The 23,752-nt window shown below is 45.9% G+C and overlaps 1 protein-coding gene across 2 annotated transcripts in view; it reads right to left on the bottom strand.

Annotated features, from left to right (window-relative positions):
* Positions 1-23,752, bottom strand: part of ATP2B4 (ATPase plasma membrane Ca2+ transporting 4) — a 90,660-nt gene that overhangs the window by 12,108 nt on the left and 54,800 nt on the right. For both annotated transcript variants that reach the window (XM_068541542.1, XM_068541541.1), the window contains exons 4-20: positions 23,371-23,628; positions 22,779-22,904; positions 22,212-22,337; positions 21,031-21,066; positions 19,299-19,460; positions 16,326-16,540; positions 15,761-16,003; positions 14,777-15,018; positions 13,555-13,786; positions 12,433-12,612; positions 11,632-11,719; positions 10,875-10,981; positions 6,112-6,303; positions 5,442-5,655; positions 4,218-4,429; positions 3,112-3,219; positions 939-1,115 (exon numbers count right to left, since the gene is read on the bottom strand). In XM_068541542.1, the coding sequence (XP_068397643.1) occupies positions 939-1,115; positions 3,112-3,219; positions 4,218-4,429; positions 5,442-5,655; positions 6,112-6,303; positions 10,875-10,981; positions 11,632-11,719; positions 12,433-12,612; positions 13,555-13,786; positions 14,777-15,018; positions 15,761-16,003; positions 16,326-16,540; positions 19,299-19,460; positions 21,031-21,066; positions 22,212-22,337; positions 22,779-22,904; positions 23,371-23,628 (2,918 nt within the window). The remainder of the gene's footprint in view (positions 1-938; positions 1,116-3,111; positions 3,220-4,217; positions 4,430-5,441; positions 5,656-6,111; positions 6,304-10,874; positions 10,982-11,631; positions 11,720-12,432; positions 12,613-13,554; positions 13,787-14,776; positions 15,019-15,760; positions 16,004-16,325; positions 16,541-19,298; positions 19,461-21,030; positions 21,067-22,211; positions 22,338-22,778; positions 22,905-23,370; positions 23,629-23,752) is intronic.

The following is a 23,752-nucleotide window of genomic DNA, read 5'->3' as shown; positions in this document are numbered from 1 at the left end:
AAGAGGGATAGGCCTGTTCTCTGGTGAACACCTTTGAGAACTTGGAGATTTACAATTCCTTGAGATGGGAAATCTCAGGACTAACACAATAGAGGTATGTGGGGTAAGAACAGGGAAAGTGATAGGATTATCAATGTCTAGACCAGCCCATTTACCCAGGAGAAGGTAGTTACAGTTGCTGCGCAGGAAGTGGGGAAAAAAAGTTACTGTAGGGCTATAGGAGGGGACTTAATAGCAGCAGGAGCAGCTTCTATCCCATTTTAGAAATTGCAGGAAGGGAAAAGGTTTGAAGAAATTATAGCTTCTTCCTTTCTGGGAAGCAAGTCTGAATCCTGTAAAAGATACTCAGGCGCTTAGAGACTATTGTCGTTTATATACACTTAGCCATCAGATTCCCCATCATGGCCTTAAATTTTGAGTGGGGAAGACATAAGAGAGCGAGTTTCTTTTACAAAGATCAATCCAGATAACACCTACATTCCCCTAATAGCAGCTTGAGGATATACAGTAAATGTCTGCTGGGGATGCTGGCATAGAGATATTGTCTAAATCCTTCCCTCTGCAGGGTCAGGAAAGACTCTGAACATTTCCCACCCTGAGGTTAGGCCTAGTGCTTACAAGAGACCTTATGCAGGAAGATGGCCCACCCGACAGAGGGTGGGAAGTGGGCTTCAGACGAACCCAAAGCTAGAGGATGATGCTAGCACTTAGTGTCCCGTGTTTTCGGCCCCCCATGATCACTCTCCTCTCAGAGGAGCCCATACCACTGCCTCTGCCTGTCTGTCCTGAAGCAAGGGAGCTCGGGCCGCCCACCAGTGAGAGGGCCTTAGGAAGGGGAGAGACGTTGGCCAGCAAGAACTGCTGCCCTCCCAACACCTCTCAAGAAAGATGGTGGAGATTCCTTCTCCCAGGGCGAGGATAGGCCACTATCACAGTACCTGAGTCTGGATACGGTTCAGGCCCCGGAACCAGAGGATCTGGCCTCGGCGCAGCTCCATCTCTGCATGGTCAATCTCGTCCAGCCCCTCAGCATCCTTGGTGATCTCCTCTTTGGTGGTGCCATGCCCAGCCTCCTTTAGGAACTTCAGGGATTGGGTAGGTATTGTGGAGATGACCTGAGAACAGGTGCAGCAAAAGGGTAGACACCAGAATCACGGCGAGAAGAGCTGTCACTCAACTTCATGGGTCAGGCCCTTGGGTAGGTCTCTCTTTGCCCTATCAACCTTTCCACTGGGAAAGCAGTGGGAAAAGTGCCAACCCATTCAGGCAAGCGTTTGCCAAGTGCCTACCAGCTGTCAGGCCCTCAGGAAGATTTTCTGTATTTGTGGACGTACAAAGGAGAACTTATAGTCTAGTATTTGACCAGCCATCTGCCTTGTTACATACTTCATTCTCTTCCTCCTGTCTCAGTTCTTTCTTTGCATTTTGCCATCTGTCTCTTAAAGGAAGTAGAACCATAATGCATGATACACAGTAGGAAGAGACAGAGACAAGGACCTGGGAGAAAACAAGTCTGGAGACAGGATGGTCAAAATGTATGTGTATGGGCAAGGGGAAAAGAAGGGTGTTGGAGGGGAATGACCCTCTTCTTAGTTACCATATGCTAAGTAATTCCTCTTTTATAAAACTATAGTGAGAGGATACTAAAAGTTTTCTTGGGCTTGGGGTGAGGAACTGGGTGGGATAGCCCATAGAAGAAGGGACATATGAGTATTATCAGAAGACATGGAGCAGTAGGTTGGGACTTGCAATTCAAAATAAATCACTCTATAAGCTGTCAGTCAGTTCTCCTTTACAAATAAGACAAGGGCTCAGCTGGGAAAGGGGGACTGTGTGAGCAGTCCAACATGGAGTCAAGTGTTTGAAATAGAAAGAATGTCCACGTTCTGCTTTTAGATGTTAGAAGGAGCTGTTGTGATACAGAAGGAAGGCTGTTGTTACCTGGCATCAAGGCCACATGGCCACATGTGAGACTAGACCCAGGTGAGAGTTTCAAACAGTACGTGAAATAATCAAGCTCCACCCAAGTGTAGAAGTGCTTTAGGGACCCACTGGTAAATAAACTTCAGCAAACAGAGCAGGGTGGAAGGACCTGTTAGGAACGGGGATAGGGATTAATCAGGGAGGCATCTAGGAGCTATGAAAGAAACAACTAGCAGGTCTATGGGGGAAAGCCTGCAGCTCTAGGGAGGGATCTTTGGGGCCAGTTAGAGCAAAGCCTCCATTACCCAGGTGGCTGGGCACCAATCAGTAGAGACCTGGGGTCTGCAAGCAGAGGTAAAGGCCAGGCCAGAGCTGAGGACGAGAGGGACTCGCAAAGTGGTATGAGGGAAGGAATGAAACTCTTATCAAACCTGATTATATTATTATAATATTAATAGCTAACATTTATTGAGTACTTACAGGGTACTAGACATTGTTCTAAGTCATTTCTGTATTGAAACTGATTTGCTGATTAACAATGATTCACAATGATCCTGTTATCCGGAGTTGAGGAAACTGAGGCAGAGTTGCTAATAAACTTGCTCACTATGATGCAGCTTGTAAAAAGAAAAACCGGGATTCAAACCTAGAGAGTCGGTTCCAAAGTCCGTGCTTTGAACCATACGCTATACTGCTTCTCTAGAGACCTTGTGAGTCTGGATTTATCTTAGATGACAGTCAGGCACCCATCCTGGATAAGGCGATGGTGAGAAACAGAAGAGGCAAGGGAGCCCTACATTATGACAGCACAGCAGCTCACGGCCAGACTGCGGCTTCATTGAAGACATATGCTTTGCAAACTCTTCTACTTCTAAGACCCTTAATTTTTTTTAAGCAAAATTCCATTGAAAATTTCCACTTCCATCTCAGAGAAGCTAGGGGATTTGTCTGTCTCCAGGCATGATTAGAGAAGAGATCAGAAGCCTCTGAAGAGGTGGGCACTGATCATTCTGCTTTGGGATCCTACAAGATGGAAAGAACTTGCAAACCTGGTGGTAGAGAGAAGAGGGAAGAAGAATATGAAGGCGAGGAGCTGGGCGTCTCCACAGTTGCTCGTTCCATCTCATCTAGGGGAGGGGGGGGTCTGCCGGCCATGTGACTGCACGGGGAGGGTGTGCCCATACTCACCTGGCCCCACAGCAATTCTCCAATACCGATGAAGAGACACCAGAACCACTGGGACAGGGTGAGGTTCGTACAGCTGAAGGGTTTCCCCCCAAATTCCACAATGATAATCTAGAACAGAGAAAGAGGCAGCCCATCATTGGGAGGTAACAGGTAGCCAGCCCTCCAGTCAAGGCCATCAAAGCCACGTCAGCCCCCTCCCCCAGGATCCCTGTGGTGTAAACCCTGATCTGCTTGTTGGGAAAGGAGAGAGAAGATATCCAGGTGGGGAGAAGGGAAGACAGACACAGTCTTTATAGAGCACTCTGATGGGGAGACAGATACAGCTACTATGAACATTATTAATGCAAAGGCTGGGGGATCAAGGGGAGCTGGAGGCTTCTTATGACTAAAGCCAGTAGGTGACAAAGAGAAGGCACAGTGATAGAGAAGAGGAATTTAGGAGCGGGCAAATAAGAGTGAGGCAGGAGCTCTTTTGTTACAGGGCAGGCTCATAATCTCTTGTATTGGCAGATGTCTTAGTGTACCTCTGACTGGGGCAAGAAGGAAGGGGCTCAATCCTTTCACCACCAGGGCAGCCATGCCCTTGAACCCACTTCCCACAGAAGGAGCCTACGTCAGGCTTATCTGTCAACTACATATGGCAACATTCCATGTCTTCTCCTTTTCTCTGAATTGCGTACCATTATCTACCATGAGCCCTTTCAGAACAAAGGGGCAAGGAGGGACAGGGAGAGATCCCATATAGCACTTGCATGCACATTTCAAGTATGCTGGCAGGAGGCATGGAAAGGGGTTAGAAGACAGTGATCTTCCTCCTGGTCACTATGTGAAATTGCTGTGTTTTAGAAAGATAAGGAAAGGATTCCACAAATTTTATTTTATTCACTACCAACATGCTGCCTTGCACTGGAGCACTTGACACAGCAGGATCCAATTCTAGAGCAATGAGCAAACAGAAGCATTTGGGAACCCCAAAGTGTTCAACCCACAGCCTGAGTCCCCATCACTCCCTCACTCTTTTCCCCGGGCGCTCAGGGAATCCTGGCCCCCAGCTTCTGGCCTTTATCCTCCCAGACCTCCTATCCAAACTCCAGCTAGAATCCCACCTGGCTGACGAATGTGCCCAAGACCACAGAGCAGAAGATGAGGTTGCGGAAGATGCCCGAAAAGACATTCCTCTCTCCATGGATCTTGCGGGAGTTGATTTCATTGAAGAGCTGCATCAGCACGAAGGTGTTGAAAATAATGGTGTAGTGCTGGCTGGGTGGTGAATGCAGAGGTGCTCTCCTCCCACTATCAATGTCAAAGAATTTCTCACCTAGTTGGGAGAAGGGATGCATCGGAGGATAAGTATGCTCTCAAGGAGGGTTCAGGTTGAGTCAGAACACTTGAGTATGACCTCACTGGTTGCTTATGACTGGTGTCCATTCTAACTGGTCAGTATCCAAACCACAACAGTCATCAAATATTTTCAGTGTTAGCCCTGGTCTCAACATTTCTTTTTTTTTTTTTAATAAATTTTATTTATTTATTTATTTATTTTTTGCTGCGTTGGGTCTTTGTTGTTGTGTGTGGGCCTTCTCTAGTTGTGTTGAGCTGGGGCTACGCTTCGTTGTGGTCCGTGGGCTTCTCATTGTGGTGGCTTCTCTTGCTGCGGAGCACACGCTCTAGGCACGCGGGCTTCAGTAGTTGTGGCGCATGGGCTTAGTTGCTCTGCGGCATGTGGGATCTTCCCAGACCAGGGCTCGAACCCGTGTCCCCTGCATTGGCAGGCGGATTCTTAACCACTGTGCCACCAGGGAAGCCCCCCCCCCCTTTTTAAAATTTTTTTGGCTGTGCCATGTGGCATGTGGGATCCTAGTTCCCCGACCAGGGATCGAACCTGTGCCCCCTGTATTAGAAGGTGGATTCTTACCCACTGGACCACCAGGGAAGTCCCTCAACATTTCTGACCCTCTCTCTCAGTTTGCTCCATCGCTATTTGCCTTCTCGTAGTGCTGCATTGCGGTAGAACTATGTGCACGAGAGTCTGGAAGACATAGGTCTGAATCTTCGTGCCACTATTTACTCAATATGTGACTTAAGCTTCAGTTTTATGATCTAAAACAAAGGTAACATAAAGCCACCCTTTGGAGATTCTTAAAAGGAGTAATAAAATGGCACAATGCACCACGTAGCGGGAACAGAGGATGCACTCAGTAAGTGAAGCTGCTATCATTCCCGTCTTGTGCTCAGCTTGCTCCCTGCTACTTTCTTTCCTTGGGCTGCTGTCTGCCCCCATCTCCCTCTAGCACTCCAAACGCCGCCGCCCACCCCCCCCCTTGGCTCACCGGCAAAGACAAGGAAAAAGATGACAGTGAGCTGATAGACGGCGTGACCCAAGATGTTCTTCATCATAGTGCGTGAGATCAGAGGCTTATTTCGGCCATAGGGGCGACGCTTCAACAGAGAGTCTGTAGGAGGCTCTGTGGCCAGGGCCAATGAGGCAAAAGTGTCCATGATGAGATTAACCCACAACATCTGCACGGCTTTCAGTGGGGAATCCTGGTGGGAAGAAAAACCACTCCTTTTAGCTTTTCTTGGAGACCACCCCCCACCTCACTCATCAGCCTCATCTTTGCCCTTGAAATGGCCTACCTCCTGCTATCCACCATTTATTAGCTGAGTGACATTGAGAAACTTATTTAACCTCTTTGAGCCTTGGGTTCTTCACCTGTAAAATGGGGATAATACCTACTTTGCAAGGTTGTTTTTGAAGAACAGAGAAACTACATATAAGTGCTCATCACACTGGCTAACATGTAAGTGCTACATTAATGGTAGATAAATTATCATCATCCCACATGAGCAGATGGAGACCTAGTAGAGCTAATTCCTGCCCCAACACCCCTTCGGAAGCTCTGGTCCTTACTCCTCAGTCGACATACTGTACCCCGCACCCCCTGTTCCTTAGCCCCAGCCTCATCCCTCCCATCTCAGCTCACCCCACATTCCCTTCACCTGGGTGATACAGGCGCCAGTGAAGGCCACAATCACAGCCACCACGTTGACAGTGAGCTGGAACTGCAGGAACTTGGAGATGCTATCGTAGACGTTTCGTCCCCACATCACTGCCTTCACGATGCTGGTGAAGTTGTCATCTGTTAGGATGATGTCAGAGGCCTCCTTTGCCACATCCGTGCCTGCAATACCCTGAGGCAAGAAGGGGAAGGAAAACAGTGAGGAACTGGACAAAATTCATGTACATTCTGAACTCATATCTTGACCTCCAAGAAGCTTCAGAACTCAGCATAAACACTAGAGGGCACACTAGCCACACAAATCCTACAGACTAAACCACCATATTTTGAGCGGTCTTCTCTCCCAAAGAAAATAAAGGGAAAATGTGTCACTGTCACTCTGTGGGAAAGGGGACTGGGCCATGATGCCACCACCTTACTCCTGAACTCAGACTGGAAATTACAGTTATCTCTGATATTCCTTTCTCCCGTCCCTCCTACTTCCCCATCTTAGAAAATAATTAGAAGATAGGGAAAAAGTCCTATCTGTTCTACCTCTAAATTTTAAAATTTCTTTTGCCACTGCCAATATTTAATTTAAATCCTTATCTCCCCCGCACCTTGAAGTTACTCTACATTTTTTCCCAGGAGGAGTAGTCTGGCAGTACAGTTCAGATGTCCTGTCCTTATTCAAAATCCTGTCACTGGGGAACCACTAAAGGTTTCTAAATAGACAGATCAGTGGTTGAAAGCAGTGTTTTAGAAACAATAAGCTTTCTAGTCTGGTAGTCAAAGCCCTCAACAAGTGAACTCTGGTTCATTTTCCAACCTGCTATATCTTTCTGCTCAAAACCTACTGCTTTGTTCACAATTCCCTGAATCTCTCATTCACTTCTAGAGTCCAGTCTTCTACTTACACCCTTTTCTCCAAGCCTGGAACATCCTCTTTCCCCATCTATTTAAATCCTATCTGTCCTTAAGGTTCCATTAAATTAATTAAGCCCTGCTTGCTTGGCAAAGCTGTCCCTAACATCCCCAGCCTATTCTTCTATTCCATGTCTTACCACCCCTATAAACTACAGAGGGGCTTGTTTGTGAATCTGACCTGCACTAGTAGATTATTTGTACTGTTTACCTGGTAGTATTATTTTCCTATCCAGATTGCAACAAATGAATATCTGTCAGATAGACTATACAATTCAATTTCCCCATCAAAAAGTTCTCTAACACATCCACACAATGCTGTACCATGCACTGTAAAGAGAAAGGACGGAAAGAAAGAAAGAAAAAAAGAAAGAAAGAAAGAGTATCTTTATATATGTACTACTGCAGAATAATCTCTAAGTTAGGTTGTTAAATGAAAAGAAGCAAGGTGGAAAAAAGAGTATATGGTGTGTATATAGATAAATATAGATAAGTATCACTTATCTAAGAGAGTGGGATATAAATAAACTACACATTTGATTGTATTTTAAAGGAGCAAACAGAAAGATAAACCAAAAATCAAAGAAGTAAGTTATCTGTGGGATTAAGAAGGAGGCAACAGGGTAGAGGTGATAGGGATAGAAGCTAGACTTCTATGAATAGACCTTGTTGGTATATTTTACTTTAGAATTATGTAACTACTTTATACAAGTATAAAACAAAATTAAGTTTAAAAGAAGCAATCTCAAAAATGGAAGAAAAAAAAAACCCATAATATAAATGAACTGGTATATAACCAGTTGGTAGCACAACCATACCAAGGGAAAAGTTCCAAATGACTTTTTGAAAAACACAGTAACTTGATGTTAGGATACAGTAGGATATACCTACAGGATAAAAAGAACTACAAGAAAAATCTTTAACTGTTTTTAGTAGAGTAATTGTATTATTATTGCTATTTTGAGCCTATTACATATATTTTAGGATAAAGCAAATAATAATTATGTTAATGCCGTTAGGAATCAAACTTTTCAGCTTAAGAGATAAATATAAAATCAGGGAAGTAAAATAGGAAGTTAGAGTTCTAGAATTCTAGATTTGAATTGGAAATGCCAATATGAATTCATGAAGTATTTATCTTTAAAACAAAGAAACACAAAAACAAAAAGAGACATAAAAGACATATTTCCTAGCTTTGTCCACTGAAAAGTTCTAGAAACAATAATTTACTCAGAAGTAAGGAACATCCTGACATTCAGATTGTGTTCTCTAAATATCATTTCTCACTGAAATGAAGCAGAACTCCTTTGAGAAGTGGATGATTCTAGATCTAGGACAAGAAATATGCATGATGAATCTGGAACATCTTATCATACAAGAGACCAAGAAAGCTATTAAAGACAGACAGCTGAGGTTGTACCCAAAGTACTTAGCAGTGTTGAAGAGGCTAATGATGGGTCAGTATAAACATCAAAATAATAATAAGGGCAATGGATCAAAACATATCACATATACTTAAAACCATGAGCTCATAATGATATTTTAAAAAAATAGACAATTAACTTTTAGTAGAGTAGTTTAGTAAATTTAAAAAAGTGAACAATTCATTGGTCACCTTTGGAGGATCCTAAAAAGTCAACTCATTATTTTGAAAACTGGTAAATAAAGGGAAAAAAATCAAGCATTTAACCTGTCTTTCATGTAGGAACTGAACCACACGGTAACCAAATAGTCGACGAGGGCAAATTTCTTTTTACAGAAGTATTCAAGTTAATAAATAAAGAAAATCAGAAAATTGTCATTTTGCAGCCCCTAATGAAAGATGGGATGTAGAATCTGATTGCTCATAGAACTAAGTACTAGTTTATAGGAAATACAAGAGCTAAAAGAACAGGTTAAAGGACACTGTAGGGATACAATCAACAAAATCCCTGCCACGGTATATTCTATGTAGAAAAACAACCTTATTCCTTCAAAACTAAGTAGCTAGAAAAAAAGATGGAAAGGGATTGTGCAGAAAAGAGTTAACATAGCAGGCCTGAGACTGCTTTCTTGAGAAAGTCCTGTTTGCAAGGTTGGCCCTCGGCTAGCACCTGGAAACTTGGCCCTCAGTCAACAATTAACTGAAAATTAATTAGTGATTCACTGTGCCTAGACTGTGCCCAAACATATGGTTTCCACTGAAAACCTGCTTCCTTCTGGAAGTCTGGAATCTTAGCACGTGCTAGGCAGAAGGTGCCTATACGACCAACCCCAATAAAAGCCTACGACACCAAGTCTCTGGTGGGTTTCTCTGGGCAGAAACATCACATGTATTGCTGCATTTTCATTGCTGGGGGAAGAAGGTGCTCTCTGTGACCCCTCACGGGAAGAAGAGATCGTAAGGGACCTTGTGTGTGGATTCCAGACTCTACCTGTGACTTTCTGCCTTACTAGATTCTTACTGTACCAATGGACTAAATCTTAACCATGAGGACAACTATATGCTGAGTCCCCTGAGTCCTTCCAGTGAATGCGCAAATGTAAATGGTGGTCTTGGGGACCCCTAACACATAGATCCTATAGGGTCAGTGGCTGCCGAACTTTAGGATGTGTCAGAATCACCCAGAGGGACTGTTAAAACATGGACTGCTGGGCCCCAACTCCAAGCTTTCTGATTCAGTAGATCTGGGGTGAGGCCTGAGAATCTGCATTTCTATAGGTTTCCAGGTAGAGTTGGAAGGAAGAGCACACTTCAGGAAATACTGTTATAGATTAATAGATTCAAGAGATATATCAACCAATTGCAATGTATGGATCTTGTTTGCATTCTGATTTAGACAAATAATCTATAAAAACAACATTTATGAAGCATTTGGGGAAATGTGAACACTGACTAGGTATCTGATGATAGTAAGGAATCAATTTTGTTGTGAGACAATGGTACTATAATTCGTTTAGATATATTTTATTGATACATATTTATTTTTCAGAGACACATACTGGATGAAATGACATAATATCTTGGATATGCTTCAGAGTAATTCAGGTGGAGATGGGGAAATGTGTATGTGTGGGCCAAGATTGGCCAAGTGTTGATATTTGACGCTGGGTGACAGATACATGAGGATTCAATAAACTATTCTATTTTTGTATATTCTTGAAATTTCCTAGAGTAAAAACTTTTTAAATTTATCTTTTGGTTAAAGAGAGCACCCTAAAGACAGATTTCTTCTTGAATCTTCTTCCCCTGCTTAAAAATCACCAACAGTTCAATGTGTATGGGAAGCTTACAATCATAAGTTACTTGAGTGTGAGAATGTACTTTGCAATCCGGGGACTTCTAAATGTTCCTGAGCATTAGAATCAATAAGTGTGCCTGTTCAGAAAATCCAAACACTTCCGGGACCCAGCTCAGATGCTACTGAATCAAGAGAGCCGACTGTGGAACCTTGGAATATATGATTTTAAATGAACTTTCCAAGTGACTCTGATGCTCCGGGCCTCACAAGTGAAAAGCAGAGTGACGAACAGTGCTAACTATAGAGTGCACATTTTCCATATAGAGTGTGAATTTTCTAGTGTGCCTAGGCAGACAATATCATCATGTTCATGGGCAAGTTTCAGTTGGTCTTGCTTTGCTGGGTAATGATACCTCATGATTTCCCTGCCTTTATACTTGATGGGTCCCTCATTATACATATTATTATTGGCCAGGTAGGTAGGCGAGATGGAGTTAGAGAAAGAGCACAAAGGGGGATGTGAAGGTACAGGAAGCATCAGGTTACCAGGAGCCTGTCCTGGCTTCCCACTGGAGGAGGCAGCTTGCAGCAGAGAGAGACACTACGCTGAGCTGCTTACCATGGCAAAACCAACATCTGCTTTCTTCAGAGCCGGCCCATCATTTGTGCCATCCCCAGTGACAGCCACCACCTGCCGCTGTTCCCCAACAGTGCTGTCGATGATGCCTGGGAAAGACAGACACACTACAGTGAGTTCCACATGTGCCATCTGAGGCCATTTCCCCATGAAAGGCAGTTTTTTGGTCTTCCTCTCCGGTCCCTGCCACCACCTCCTTTTCTATGCTCTTTCCTTCTTTTTTTCCCTATGCTACAGGTTCTATAGTGTCACCCGATGGCAGTAAATTGTTTCACGGGTAGCACTCTAAGCTAAGAAAGTCTGACCTTGTCGAATATCCTGTCCAGTGCCCCAAGGCAGCTATTATGTGGTGGAAAAAGCACTGGATGATTTGAAGGCAGAGACCCAGGGATTGAATGGTAACACTTCGACTTACCAGTTGGGCAATTTGGATAGGTTACTTGTTGTCTCAGCCTCAAACTTCCTTATTTGCAAAATGGGACTAGCTTAACCTGTACTGCTTAATTCACAGTACTATCAACAAACAAGATAGGATAATGTTTAAAAACAACTTTATTATATTATATACCTTATACTCACCAGGGCCTCAGATGTTTGCTAAACTGTCCCATGAGCGGGGAAGCTCTCCCAGGACCCCCCTACTCAGGACGGGAGAGTTGCTTTGGTTGATGGCTCTTATCTGTGCTCATCCCGGCCTGCCTTCCTCTATCCTAGGCACCTACTCAGGAACCAACCTCACCTTTCACCAGTGTGTGCTTGTCAGTGGGGGAAGATCGCGCCAGCACCCGGAGCTTAGGCCAGATCTTGTCCAGCTTTTCTTGCTCTACCTGCCAACACCAGACCACACCTGGGTCAGTCAAGCTCAGAACAGCCATCTGGGAAAATCTTACTTCTTTACCCATGCTGAGCTTCTGGGAGAGCTGGTATTCCATGGCCCCCGGGGGAGTGTTATCCTGGCCTCCAGTGGAGGTGAAGCAGCCAACTCAGGCTCCAGGGCGGATTCATGGATGGTGACCATTCAGGCCCTGCTTGTCTTCTTTTTCCTACCAATTCCCTACCTGGGAGCCAATTCCGTACTTCTTAGACCCTTGACAGAGGTGGGCCAGGGTTAGCTGTTGGCTCAGGTGGCTAAAGTAGTGCTTCTGAGGTCTTAGGTTCAATTTCTACATTGACTAGGAAGCTTTGGCCTGCTCCACACCCAGACCATGTCCTCTTACCAACCTGTGCCACTGTCAGTCACAAGGCAGTGACATAGGAGGGGTGAGGTAGAAGGAAATCAGTACAAAATCATCCCACAATTGAAAAAAATGGAAAGACATGAAAAGTTAGTGACACTGTCTCAAAAGATAGCTTGTGAATGAAGATAGAAGAAAAAAATCCAATTTTACTGTCTGAACAGCTTTGGTAAAAGGGACCTCTCACTATGAATAGATTTTAGTTTAAAAACCACCCACTTTCTCCCACCTGTCCCAGATGCCTTACACATGAACCAGCCCTCCGCTAATAAAAGAGGCCCTGATTCCTCCCACCCAAGACCCACCTCGCCCTTCTCGTTTCGGATGAGTCGATTGAATTCTTTGCCTTCTAAGCACAGAAAGTCATCCCCAGGTGTCACAATGCCACATTTGGTGGCGATGGCCCGGGCTGTGTTGATGTTGTCACCTGTCACCATTCTGACAGTAATGCCAGCTCGTTTGCATTTGGCAATAGCTTCCGGTACCTGTGGAGAATGAGGCAAGAGGAATGGAGGAGGTGGGGGTCGTGAGGCCTGGTAAGCTGCTCCTGTTCAGTTGTCCCTTCATTGTGGACAGGGGAGAGGCACCCTGAAAGCAGAACCATGGGGCATGGGCTAAGTCTGGTCATTTTTATATTGCTTGGTGCCACCTCGCTTCTGTCCTATCCATGATACTCACATTTGAATTTGCCTTATTGTACCATGAGTTGAAGGGGAAATTTGCTTCAGGAGCCAGGTGTAAAAGCTTACTCTCCCACTTACAATCTAGATTTCTTAGCAGGGCACGCCTGGCCTTTTGAGATTTTGCCACTGCCTTCCTTTCTAGCAGAAGTTTTAACCACCTTCCACCCCCCTGGCACATACTCCAACAATATCAATTCTTTTAAGTTTCCCAAATGCATGACACACTGTCATGCCTCTGGGTCTTGATGGTTGATAGTCCATTGGTCTGAACTCCTTAGAAGCAGAGACTCTTTCAATGCCCTAGAATTGAGAGTAACGCGCAGCTATTCTAGGGGTGCTCGACAAGAATGTGTTGCTTGAAAGAAGGTGGCTAGAGACAAAGTTGGTGTTCCAGTTAATTCCATCTCCTGACGATTCTTGAGTACCAAACAATAAGCCCAGTAAAACCTATGCTTCTTACCCGTCAGACAGCATGAACCGTAGGAATGCCACTTTCTATTAGTTCAGTACTCTACAGCAGTTCTGTGAAGCAGGAAGCACAGAAACATCTATCCCAGCAAATGAGAAACAGTTAGGTAACTTGCCTAAGTTTCCTAAGTTACAACTAGAAATGGAGCTAGTACCCCAGTTCCTGCGACTCCTGGGTGGCCTCGCATTAGGTCACACTGGGCTGGCGCATGGACCGGGGCCACTGGAAGACTTCCATTCATGTTTCCTAGCCCTTTTTTCAAGTCAAAGCCTCACCTCTGGGCGCACAGGATCCTCAATGCCCACCACTGCGATACAGGTCAGTTCAGTGAGGATTTCGCTCTCGTTGTCCCATGGGGGCTCTCCGTCATTGAAATCCCGGTAAGCTATGCAGATAGTCCGGAGTCCCTCACTGGCCATGGGCTCGATGACGGTGTGGACCATCTCATCTCGGTCCTTATTCTTGAATGGCACTGCTTCCCCTTTCTTGTCCAGGATTCGATTACACCTGGCAGGGCACACAGTCAGAAAGCAGCATCCCCCCTATGTGCTTGCATAGTCATTTACAGACATTCTGGCCACTCTGCATTACTCCTAAAGACACTGTTCTGTGGCCATAAATCTCCACTCATAACCCAAAGCTGAGCCCCTTTTTCCAAGGTGGGGTGGCCAGTAGGTGGGTAATGTCTAGGTGGGCAGAGCATTTGATTCTCCCATGTTGTCTGCTCCTACTCACATGTGAATACAATATCAAGGCTCATTTGTGGATCGCCTGCTCTTTTGAGCTTCGCAAAGGTGGAGACACTTCCTCAGTCCTCAGTATCTAGAGTGCTCAGTGCAGAGGGTGTTCTCAACAAGAACGTGTCACTCGAAAGGGGGTGGCGAAAGCCAAGCTGGGGCACTGGTTTTTAGCTACTGGCCCTATATCCACGTAGGTGATCCACGTAGGTCACCTTTTAATGACCTATGGATCATCTAGCCACTTTGATTATGCAACTTCCTGTGATCAGAATTGAGAATAAAAAGGAAAAGGGAACACAGAACTAACATTTCTAGTATCAATACTTGCTATGTGCAAGGCATTTTACATTCATTGAATCATTTAATCAGAGTAACCCTGTGAGATGGGTGGGTATTATTATCTCTTTTCAGAATAGGAAATGGAAGTTTGGATTGCCTAGGTCTGAACCGTGGCTGTGTCACTAAGAGCTGTATCACTTCCAGCAAGTTACTGAACTTCCCAGCACCTCTGAATTCTCATCCATAAAACAGGGATAATGACAGCATCTACCTCGCTGAGCTGTGAAGAGTAAGTACAGTATCCAAAGTACTTAACAGCAAGGCTTGGCCTGAACCAAGCTCAGATGTTAGTCACGATGTCACCGCCTGGAAGGAGGGTTTGCTCATCATCCAGGTGGATTCAGTGTGAGGCCTGGCACCCTGACCTCCCTGAGGGGAGGATCCTGAAGGGAGGAAGAAGCGGGGGAGGGGCGCTCACTTGCGCAAGATGATCTCAGAAGCACCCTTGCTGTACATGCGGTAGCCACTGCGGGGCTTCTCGATGACGGTGCTCATGGACTTGCGCACCGAGTTGAAGGTGTACACCTTGTAGAGCTTCTCCTCGGGCACCTCACTGCGCACGGCGTGGTAATCCTGCTTCAGGTCCGTGACGAAGCCCAGCAGGGCGCACTCGGTCTTGTTGCCCACCTGCCGCGGCAGGCCGCCCTCCTTCTCTGGAGGCTGAGAGGAAAAACACACGTGGGAGTGTTGGATGAGATGCCAAAGCTGGGGAGAGAACCTAGGAAGGGAAGGACTCCGCTCAAGGCTTTCACACATGTACCCAGGGCCCGTGGGGGTGCTGATTGTGGTCCCTGAGCCACCCAGGGCTTGGGGATTTTTTAGTTGCCCTGGGGCTGGTGCTGGTGTCTCACCCTGTGTGGGTCTTATTCTAACACTCTCTCTTAGTTTCTAGAAACTGAGTCATTTACTCCTGACCAGCATGAGGTCTCTTTTTATTTATTTATTTATTTTTTTTTAAAAAGATTTTTTGATGTGGACCATTTTAAAAGTCTTTATTGAATTTGTTACAATATTGATTCTGTTTTTTGTTTTGGTTTTTGGGCCCCGAGGCATGTGGGAGGGATCTTAGCTCCCCAACCAGGGATCGAACACACACCCCCTTCATTGGAAGGCGAAGTCTTGACCAGTGGACCGCCAGAGAAGTCCCAAGATCTTTTTAGAGATACTGCCTTTACCTGGTGATTGGAGGTCATTTCATAGCTATAGATTCCTACCTGCCTCCCCCTTTCCCTCCCATCTCCCAATCTACTCCCACGGATTATTTCCTAGTTTCACCCCAAACATGTTCACTGGGGAGTGGGAAATGGGATGTGGTATGGCAATTCAGGCAGAATAAACAAGAAAAAATTAATGGTTCCCTCCACCTACCCATTTTAAGTGTCCTGGCAAAGGAAACGCTTACCAGAACCTTGGAGGTGTAGGCACTGTTGATAGAAATACCATTGACAATAAGGTCCAGGACCTTGGGCACGAGGACATCAGGGCTTGGGATTTGATGGTGATGGGTTTCTCCGATATAAGCCTGCACCACAGTCATGCGGTTCATGGTCAACGTGCCTGTCTTATCAGAGCAGATGGCTGTGGCATTGCCCATTGTTTCACAAGCATCCAAGTGCCGTACCAGGTTATTGTCTTTCATCATTTTCTACAAAGGAGAAGAGAAAAGACTTCCCAAATACAGGTCAAAGGCCATTTCCTAGCCAGCATCTCTCCACATTTCATTCTCTGGTCCCACACAAAAATGCAGGATACCATTTTTGTAAATACTCTTAAGATTCTACTGGGTTACTTAAACGTTGATGCAACTGATCCAGACGGTCCTTCCAAAGTGCCAGTGGCTTCTGCTCCTGAAGGCATCACCCAGAGTTTATGAAGACAGAGTGGCCCATCCTTTCACCAGAGGCTATACGGTACCCTCCCCTCCAGTCTCTGTTCTGAAAGAAGACACAGTTTCATTCCAGTCTCACCTTCACAGAGTAAGCCAGTGAAATGGTGACTGCCAGTGGCAGCCCCTCTGGCACAGCCACCACCAGCACAGTGATGCCAATGATGAAGAACTTGACAAAGTACTGGACGTAGATGGGAGTACACTCAGCCAGCCATGGTCTGCGCTGTATCACAAAGTTGTCGATCACAAAGTACAGAATCAGGATGAGAACTGTGATTGCAGACATGATCAGACCTGTCCAGGAAACAAGTCAAATGAACCCAGGCTTCAGGGTATTCCTAGGGCCCTAGCCAGAGATGGATTGGCATAAATTGTAGCCTTTGCTATCCATTTTTAAAATGACTATCTAAGTCATACCCAAAGCCCCTATCCATTCTCTGGTGCTTGTACATTACAGTGTAGGGGAAAGAGGTGGCTTTGCATTCTAAAGACATGGGTGCTATTCTCAGCACTGCACCAACTTGACTCGTGGCTTCGGACTGGTCTTGACCCTCCCTGGGCCTATTTCCTCATTCATAAATAAGAGGATTGGTCTAGTTTTCTAAAATAGTATTCTATGATTCTATCTCAGACCTACTCTCTTCCTACAAATCATAATGTAGTGACTACAGGTGCCTATTTCCTAGTAGTTTATCAATTTTAACTTCTTCCCTAGTAGCCTGAGAATGTCAGGCAATTCACAACTTGTTCACAGTGTTGCCCCTATGGTGTTAGCACATCACCTACATAACTATCCCTTAGAGCGGTGCTTCCCAACCTTTCTCCTGACATGGCATAGACAGAAGATGACAATAATAACAACTACTAATATAGTGCTTACTATGAGTCAGGCAAGCACTTCACAGGTATTAACTCATTTAATCCTCACAACAATCCTGTGAGATGTTACTATTATCATCCCCTTTTATGTGTCTCTCTAAGGCACAGAGAGGTTTTGGTATGGCACACTGGAGGGGGACCAACCATCCTGGTTTGCCTGAGACTGAGCAGTTTCCTGGGCTGTGGGACTTTCAGTGCTAAAACTGAGAAAGTCTCAAGCAAACTGGGATAGTTGGTCATCCTACATATCCTACAATGGAAGAATCTGCTCAAGATCAGAAAACAACTGGTCTAGGGGCTCCAACTGTCTTGGGTGCTGCCTGGCTACTCTGAGGGCTGAGGGGATCAGTATTTGGGCATCTGTATCTACCTGTGGCACAATATCTGGGAAAAGTTCCACTTCAAATCATAGTTCGATTTGTGTCTTTGCTTTTCCTGAGGGCCCAGTGATTCAGAGGAATCAGAACAAGGCTAGAGGTGATTGTATCACTGAAAGCATATTCTTTTGTACTTTGCTTCATCAGGGTCAGGCCTAAGAGGTGAGGCAAGCAAGGCACCTAGGCTGCAAAATTTAAGGAGGCATTCACTCTCAGGGTGGTGCAAGGCACCTTGTTTCCCCCTGGTCCTTGTTTCCCCCTGGTCCTTGGTCTAGATAATATGTGAAATGAATAAACAGAGGAGACCAGTGGCCAGCCCTCAGGTAGCTTGTACTCCCTAAAGAATAAGGTAGGGATTAGGAGCACAACAGTAGGATCTGTTTAATGTTTCAAACCCGTGTGCCAGGCTCAGCAATTTGATTCCACACTTGCAATTTATCTCATCTGTGTATTGTTTTTTTAAAAATTAATTAATTAATTTATTTTTGGCTGTGTTAGGTCTTTGTTGCTGCACGTGGGCTTTCTCTAGTTGCGGCGAGTGGGGGCTACTCTTTGTTGCGGTGCGCGGGCTTCTCATTGCGGTGGCTTCTCTTGTGGAGCACGGGCTCTAGGCGCGCGGGCTTCAGTAGTTGTGGCACGAGGCTCTAGAGCACAGGCTCAGTAGTTGTGGCGCACGGGCTTAGTGGCTCCGCGGCATGTGGGATCTTCCTGGACCAGGGCTTGAACCCATTTCCCCTGCATTTGCAGGCGGATTCTTAACCACTGCGCCACCAGGGAAGTCCCTCATCTGTGTATTGTTTGTATGCAAGAGACTTCATGGTGGTCAAAATTAGCTAGGTACTAGAACTGGATGAATAGGCCAGACTGACGCTCTATAAAACTCTCTGTGGTGCTTAAAATGTTCTCTATTTGCACTGTCCAATATGGCAGCCACTAGCCACATGTGGTTATTGACCAACTGAAATAGGTTAATGTGACTGAGGAGCTGAATGTTTAACTATATCTAATTCTCACTAATTTCATTAATTTTCATTAATTTCAATGGAAACAGCCACACATGGTTAGTGGCTGCAGTAGTGGACAGCATAGGTTCTTGCTATTCAATGTGTGCTTAGCGGCACTGGCGTCACCTGGGGGATTGTTAGAAACGCAGACTGTCAGGCCCCACACAGAAATGTACTGGACTAGACTCTGACTGTAGTAAACAGAGAGGTGAGGTCAGCAAATAAACCGTGGGAAAAGACTGTAGTTTAAGGGATATGTACGCTGAAGGAGCAATCTTCCTTTGTTCCCTCCTCCAAATCCCCCGCCCCACCCCACCACTGAAAGAAGGCAGGAGAGAGGAGAGTGCAGAGGCAAGCGATGGAGAAGCTGCTTCCTCTCACGATGCACAGGAGTGCCTTTACTGACCTCTGCTCTGCAAAGCACCTCTTTAATCACTGTCTTCCTTTTCCCTCCAGTCCTTATTCTGAACTGATTGCTCTATGCCTGGCCATTCCTATGTAAGGAGTTTATAAGCCAGTACACAAGCAGGTGAGTAGCTATTAAAGTCTTCCTTCTTGCTAATGTAAATCTCCCATTTGTTTGCACCTTTAACCCTAACACACAGGAAAACATCTCTCTCTGCAAAAGCTAAACAGTAGCAGAGAGAGACACAGCTACCTGGACTGCACTAGCCACTTGGAATTTTTAGCTTCTTTCTGCCAGACCTGGTTGGTGTAGAAAGAAGGCAATCAAAGTAGCCAGGATCCAGAATAGCACTGATAAACAAACCAAGAAGGCTCCACCCTACTCACCAGCTTTCCCAATCTGAACAGCCAAGCGCGTCAGCTTGCCCTGCAGCACCGACTTCTCCTTTTTGGGCACCTTGGCTGCCTTTTTCTCCTTTTCCTCATTGTCGATCCCCTCCTGGCTGTTGAGTGGCTGGATTTCCAAGGCCACTCCATCCTGAGTCTTTGCTAGGGTGTACACACAAATAGGACAGGTAAGCAGGCAAGGTAGTAGCACTGAGTAGCAGGCAAGTGGAAACTAACAAATCCTTCTGTCTTATTCCGGGAATATACCTTGGACCCCTGACATCAGATCTGACCACCCTCACCCCATGCCAGACAGGGAACTTGACTTTGACCCTCTATTAGGGCTTTTGGAATGATATCTTAACAACTGGAGGTGAAATGTGGTGCTTTTAGGGTATGGATTTCCGCTTCAGTGGCAGCTTCCTGGCACTACCTCAGAGCCCCAAGCCATGTTTATTCCAGCAAGAGGATTAGTCATGCCACTAAGTGCTATTACCAACAACCATCCTTCCTGGAATTCAGTGCTTAATATAGTGAATCTTTACTGCAGAAAAGGGGCTGAAGGGGAAGGCTGGTAGATATTCCTAGAGCATAAGGGTCCTAGTCAGCTCTTTGAAAGGTTCATCTCTCTCTCACTATATCTATAGCTATATCTATATATATATAGACTGTCAAGGAAGAAACACAGACCCCAGACACAGGGTATTTTCCAGTTCCCTCTCGTATTAGTTGAACGATAAGGGAAGGAAATCTCTTTTCTCCCCTGTCTGATGAAGGTAGGGAGGTACAGAGTGGGACCTAGGGGAAAAGGGAAGAAGCTGGTGCGAGGGACTCCCTGGAATAAGAGAAAGCCAGGATAAAGACAGACATATAAATCCACTTTGCTTTAAAAAGAAGAGTTAAAGAAATCTAAAATTAAAGAATTATTTTTGTGGAGCCCTGGTTCTCCGACATGATGCCTTTATTTCTAAAAACTACTATGATGTGGGTTACAAAAGGAAAAAATCTCTAGGAGCCGTCTCAAGAGAGCAGTTCTTGCTGGTTCCTGGCACCCCTCCAGTTTCACCCCTGCAGAGCTCGACCCCTTTGGTTAGATGCCCTTCCTGAGATACTGTCTCTGCTGTCAGACTCACAAACAAGACAGAGACAGGATGTAAACACAGCCACCAAAAAAGCAACACACATCAGATTAGGAGGAAGAAAACAGACTGTGGAGAGAACAAAGAAAGAGGTGGGGAGCGAGGTTATGGAGAAAGGGCTCTCTCCAGCCCCGAGAAGACTAGCTGAGAAGGAATCCAGATCAGAAGAGGACACCGATGAGGAAGCCAACAAGAGGAGGGTGCAGGGACTGCCCATCCCAACTCCTTCCACCATAAGGACCCTGAAGTCTTCCAACCCAGAAACTGATGACCGTTGTTGTTTACATCTGGCCTAGGGCAGTGAAGCAAAGAGTTCAGCACCCTGGGAAGAGCAGATCAATCTCACAGGCTCTCCAAGATTGACATGAGGTTCCTTGAGCCAACAGCAGAGGATGCTGTTGTCCCATCTTAGATTGGGTTTGAGAGCTTGAGACCACCCCCAAATCTCTGCACCTTCCTCAGGATAAGGCATCTGGGCCACAGCAGCAGATAACAAATTTATGGAGAGGAAAAGGGAGGAGGCAGATGGCCTGGGAAGGCCTGGTTTGAGTGTGGGCAGGTAGAGATGGCAAATGAGTGGGTGGAAAGGTTACCTTTGTTGCGATTTTCAGGGACTCCTTGTTTTTTACCTGTTTGAACAAGAAAGAAAAAAATGGGGTGGAGACCCAAAGTGACTATTAAGAGATCAGATATCCAATGTTTCGGTCCTGCTCAGAGCCCAAAAGGGCAACAGCAAAGGGGATGAGTTGCAGGAAAGGGAATGTAAAGGAAGCTCACATCTGTTTACCTCCATTTTCATTAGGGGCTCTCATGATTCCTTGGGGTATGGACCAGGCCACTCATGCAGGTGAGTGCACACCCACTTCTGAGTTGCTTTCTTCTGGAGCACAGTTGCTGTTGGGAGGGTGCTCCCAGCCCGAGTCACACCACTTGGAGAAATGGGGTGGGGGTTAGGAAGCGAGAGGTTTGAACTGTTTCTGCCTGGTGGCAAAGGCCCTGCAAGGTGCCTCCATGTCAGTTTACCAGCGCCAAGCAAGCGGCCTCCTTATTCACTTGCAGGCAGCTGCAGAAACGGATAGTCTAGTTCCTGAGTGAATGTGTTTTGTCTCCTTCTCATTAACTGCCCTTCCCTAAACAGCCCAAGATGGTCCTACAGCCAACTGGTAGAAATCCTTCTCTCCTCCAAGGGAAGAAGGAATGCTTAGGGAAAGGTGTAGATATGGTTTGGTATCTTTTTTTGCCTTCTGTTTTTCCTTCTTTCAGGAACAAGTGAATGGCAAAGACAGGGCTAACTTCGGGGTAGACATTCCCTCTCTGTTCCCACTCTCCTGGCCGTGTCTCTCTTCCACTGACAGCCCATAGTTTCAGCAGGAATCCAGTTTCTTCTCCTGGACAGTTTTCCCTTAGCCTTGATGATTCATATAATCCCCCATGTCTGAGGCAAAAAGGGGCAAGGGTTGGAGGACTACACAGAGGGGAGGTGAGCACCTCGCCAACTCATTTGGGGCAGGCTTTCTACCTCATCCCTTTACAATCCACCAATAGACACGGGAATCAATGCAACCTGACTGGGGAGCCTAGAGTCAGGATCTGGTTTTCATTAGAGCACAGTGGGGAGCCAGGGATGATACCCTTAGCTCAACAAGGGGTTTGGATATCTGCACTCATCATCCTGCAGATTCTTCCAACCAGGTACTGCATCCAGATCTGCTCCCTTTCCTAGTTTGTCCATGGGGGTGGGAGGGAAAAGACTCTCATCCCGAAAGCCCTTTACCTTTCTTCTTCTTCTCTTCCTCTTCCCCCTCACTGGCCCCCAAGAGGGTAAAGATGATTCCAGTCTGAGAGTTGATACCCACAGCAGTCACTACCATTCGGCCAGAACCTTCCATGACATGGGTCCCTAAATGAGAAAGAAGACGAGAGATGTGTTGTTTTTTTATACCTGGCCATTCTTTGGTGTGAAACATAAACCTGGAAAAAAGCAATCCCTCTTTCTTCTTCTCCCATGGATAGTGATATACTCAGCAGATAGTAGGAAAAGATCAAGAACAAGCAAACTGGGGGGTAAGGAAAACAATGTGTCTAACTGCTTTAGGGTAAGGCTCCTTTCCCACCACCCATCCCCAGCCAGCAGAGCCCTTCCAAGGTCCCTATAGCACCTGCTTCATAGGCAACCTCTTTTAGGTTGCTTGATATCCTTGTATTCAACCCACTAATATGCTACTGCCTCAGTTGAACCTTGGGGCAGGGCCAGAAGGGAGAGCAAGGTCTGGATATGGTTTCTGTGGCTGACTGTCTGGGGGGGAGGTAGAATAGGAACTGGTGTAGCCAGAGGCCATACCTGAGAGCAACATGGGGTCTCTTTCCAGGGACTTTTTGACATGGTCCGATTCCCCAGTCAGAGAGCTCTCGTCAATCTTGAGATCATTGCCCTGGATCAGGATTCCGTCTGCAGGCAGCAGGTCACCTAGTACACAGAGGTGAAGGGGCAACAGGGAAAGAGCGTAGGTAAGGACCATCCAACCCCATCTCAGGGCTGCTCCCATGGGCCCTGCCTATAGGGCAAAGGCCCAGGGAGAATCTGGAGAGCCTTTGAAAGACAACTTCAGCTCTGACAACCTGGGATAAGACTCCATTCCGGGTATTATAAATTCAAACAGTTCCTGATCCCCAAACACCTTCCCGTGGACTGAATATTATATACTTTTAATCTAAGACACACAGGGTACAGTCTAACAGTCTTTGGGAGTTTCAGTTACTGCTTTCTGTGAATTTCTCTCCCATAACCTCCTTAAACTCTAACCTAGAAGCTAACACAATTTGGGGTCTTATCTTTTTGGGTCCTCAGCAATTCCAAGCAGCCCCCTTATGCCAAAGGACCTAGCCTTCAAATAGGGAGGGTGGCACAGGTACAAGAAACACAGAGCTCTCACCGTATTTGATTTGGGCAATGTCACCCACCACGATCTCAGCCACAGGGAGCTGAATGATGTGACCATTTCGGATAACGGAGAACTTCTGTTCCTTTTCAATGCGGTTCTGCAGCCCCCGGAATTGCTTCTCTTTGCTCCAATCATTGAAGGCAGTCACTAGCACCACGATGATCACTGAGAATAAGATGGCTGCCCCCTCAATCCAGCCGGCTTCTGCCTCCCCTTCATCTTCTGGGCTAGTTACGGCTAGACCACACTCTAGCCCAGGGAAAGTAGAGAAAAGAAGGGTCACCTAGGGGCTTTTGTTGACATTAAAAATGGGGGTTGTGCTTCTGCAACCCCCCAGGATAGAAAATCAGGGAAAGAGAATAACAGCTATTCT

This window comes from Eschrichtius robustus, chromosome 3, assembly GCF_028021215.1.
Source record: "Eschrichtius robustus isolate mEscRob2 chromosome 3, mEscRob2.pri, whole genome shotgun sequence".
In the NCBI taxonomy this organism is placed as follows: Eukaryota; Metazoa; Chordata; class Mammalia; order Artiodactyla; family Eschrichtiidae; genus Eschrichtius; species Eschrichtius robustus.
The sequence above is the reverse complement of the archived record's forward strand: the minus strand, read 5'-3'. Positions and strand labels throughout refer to the sequence as shown.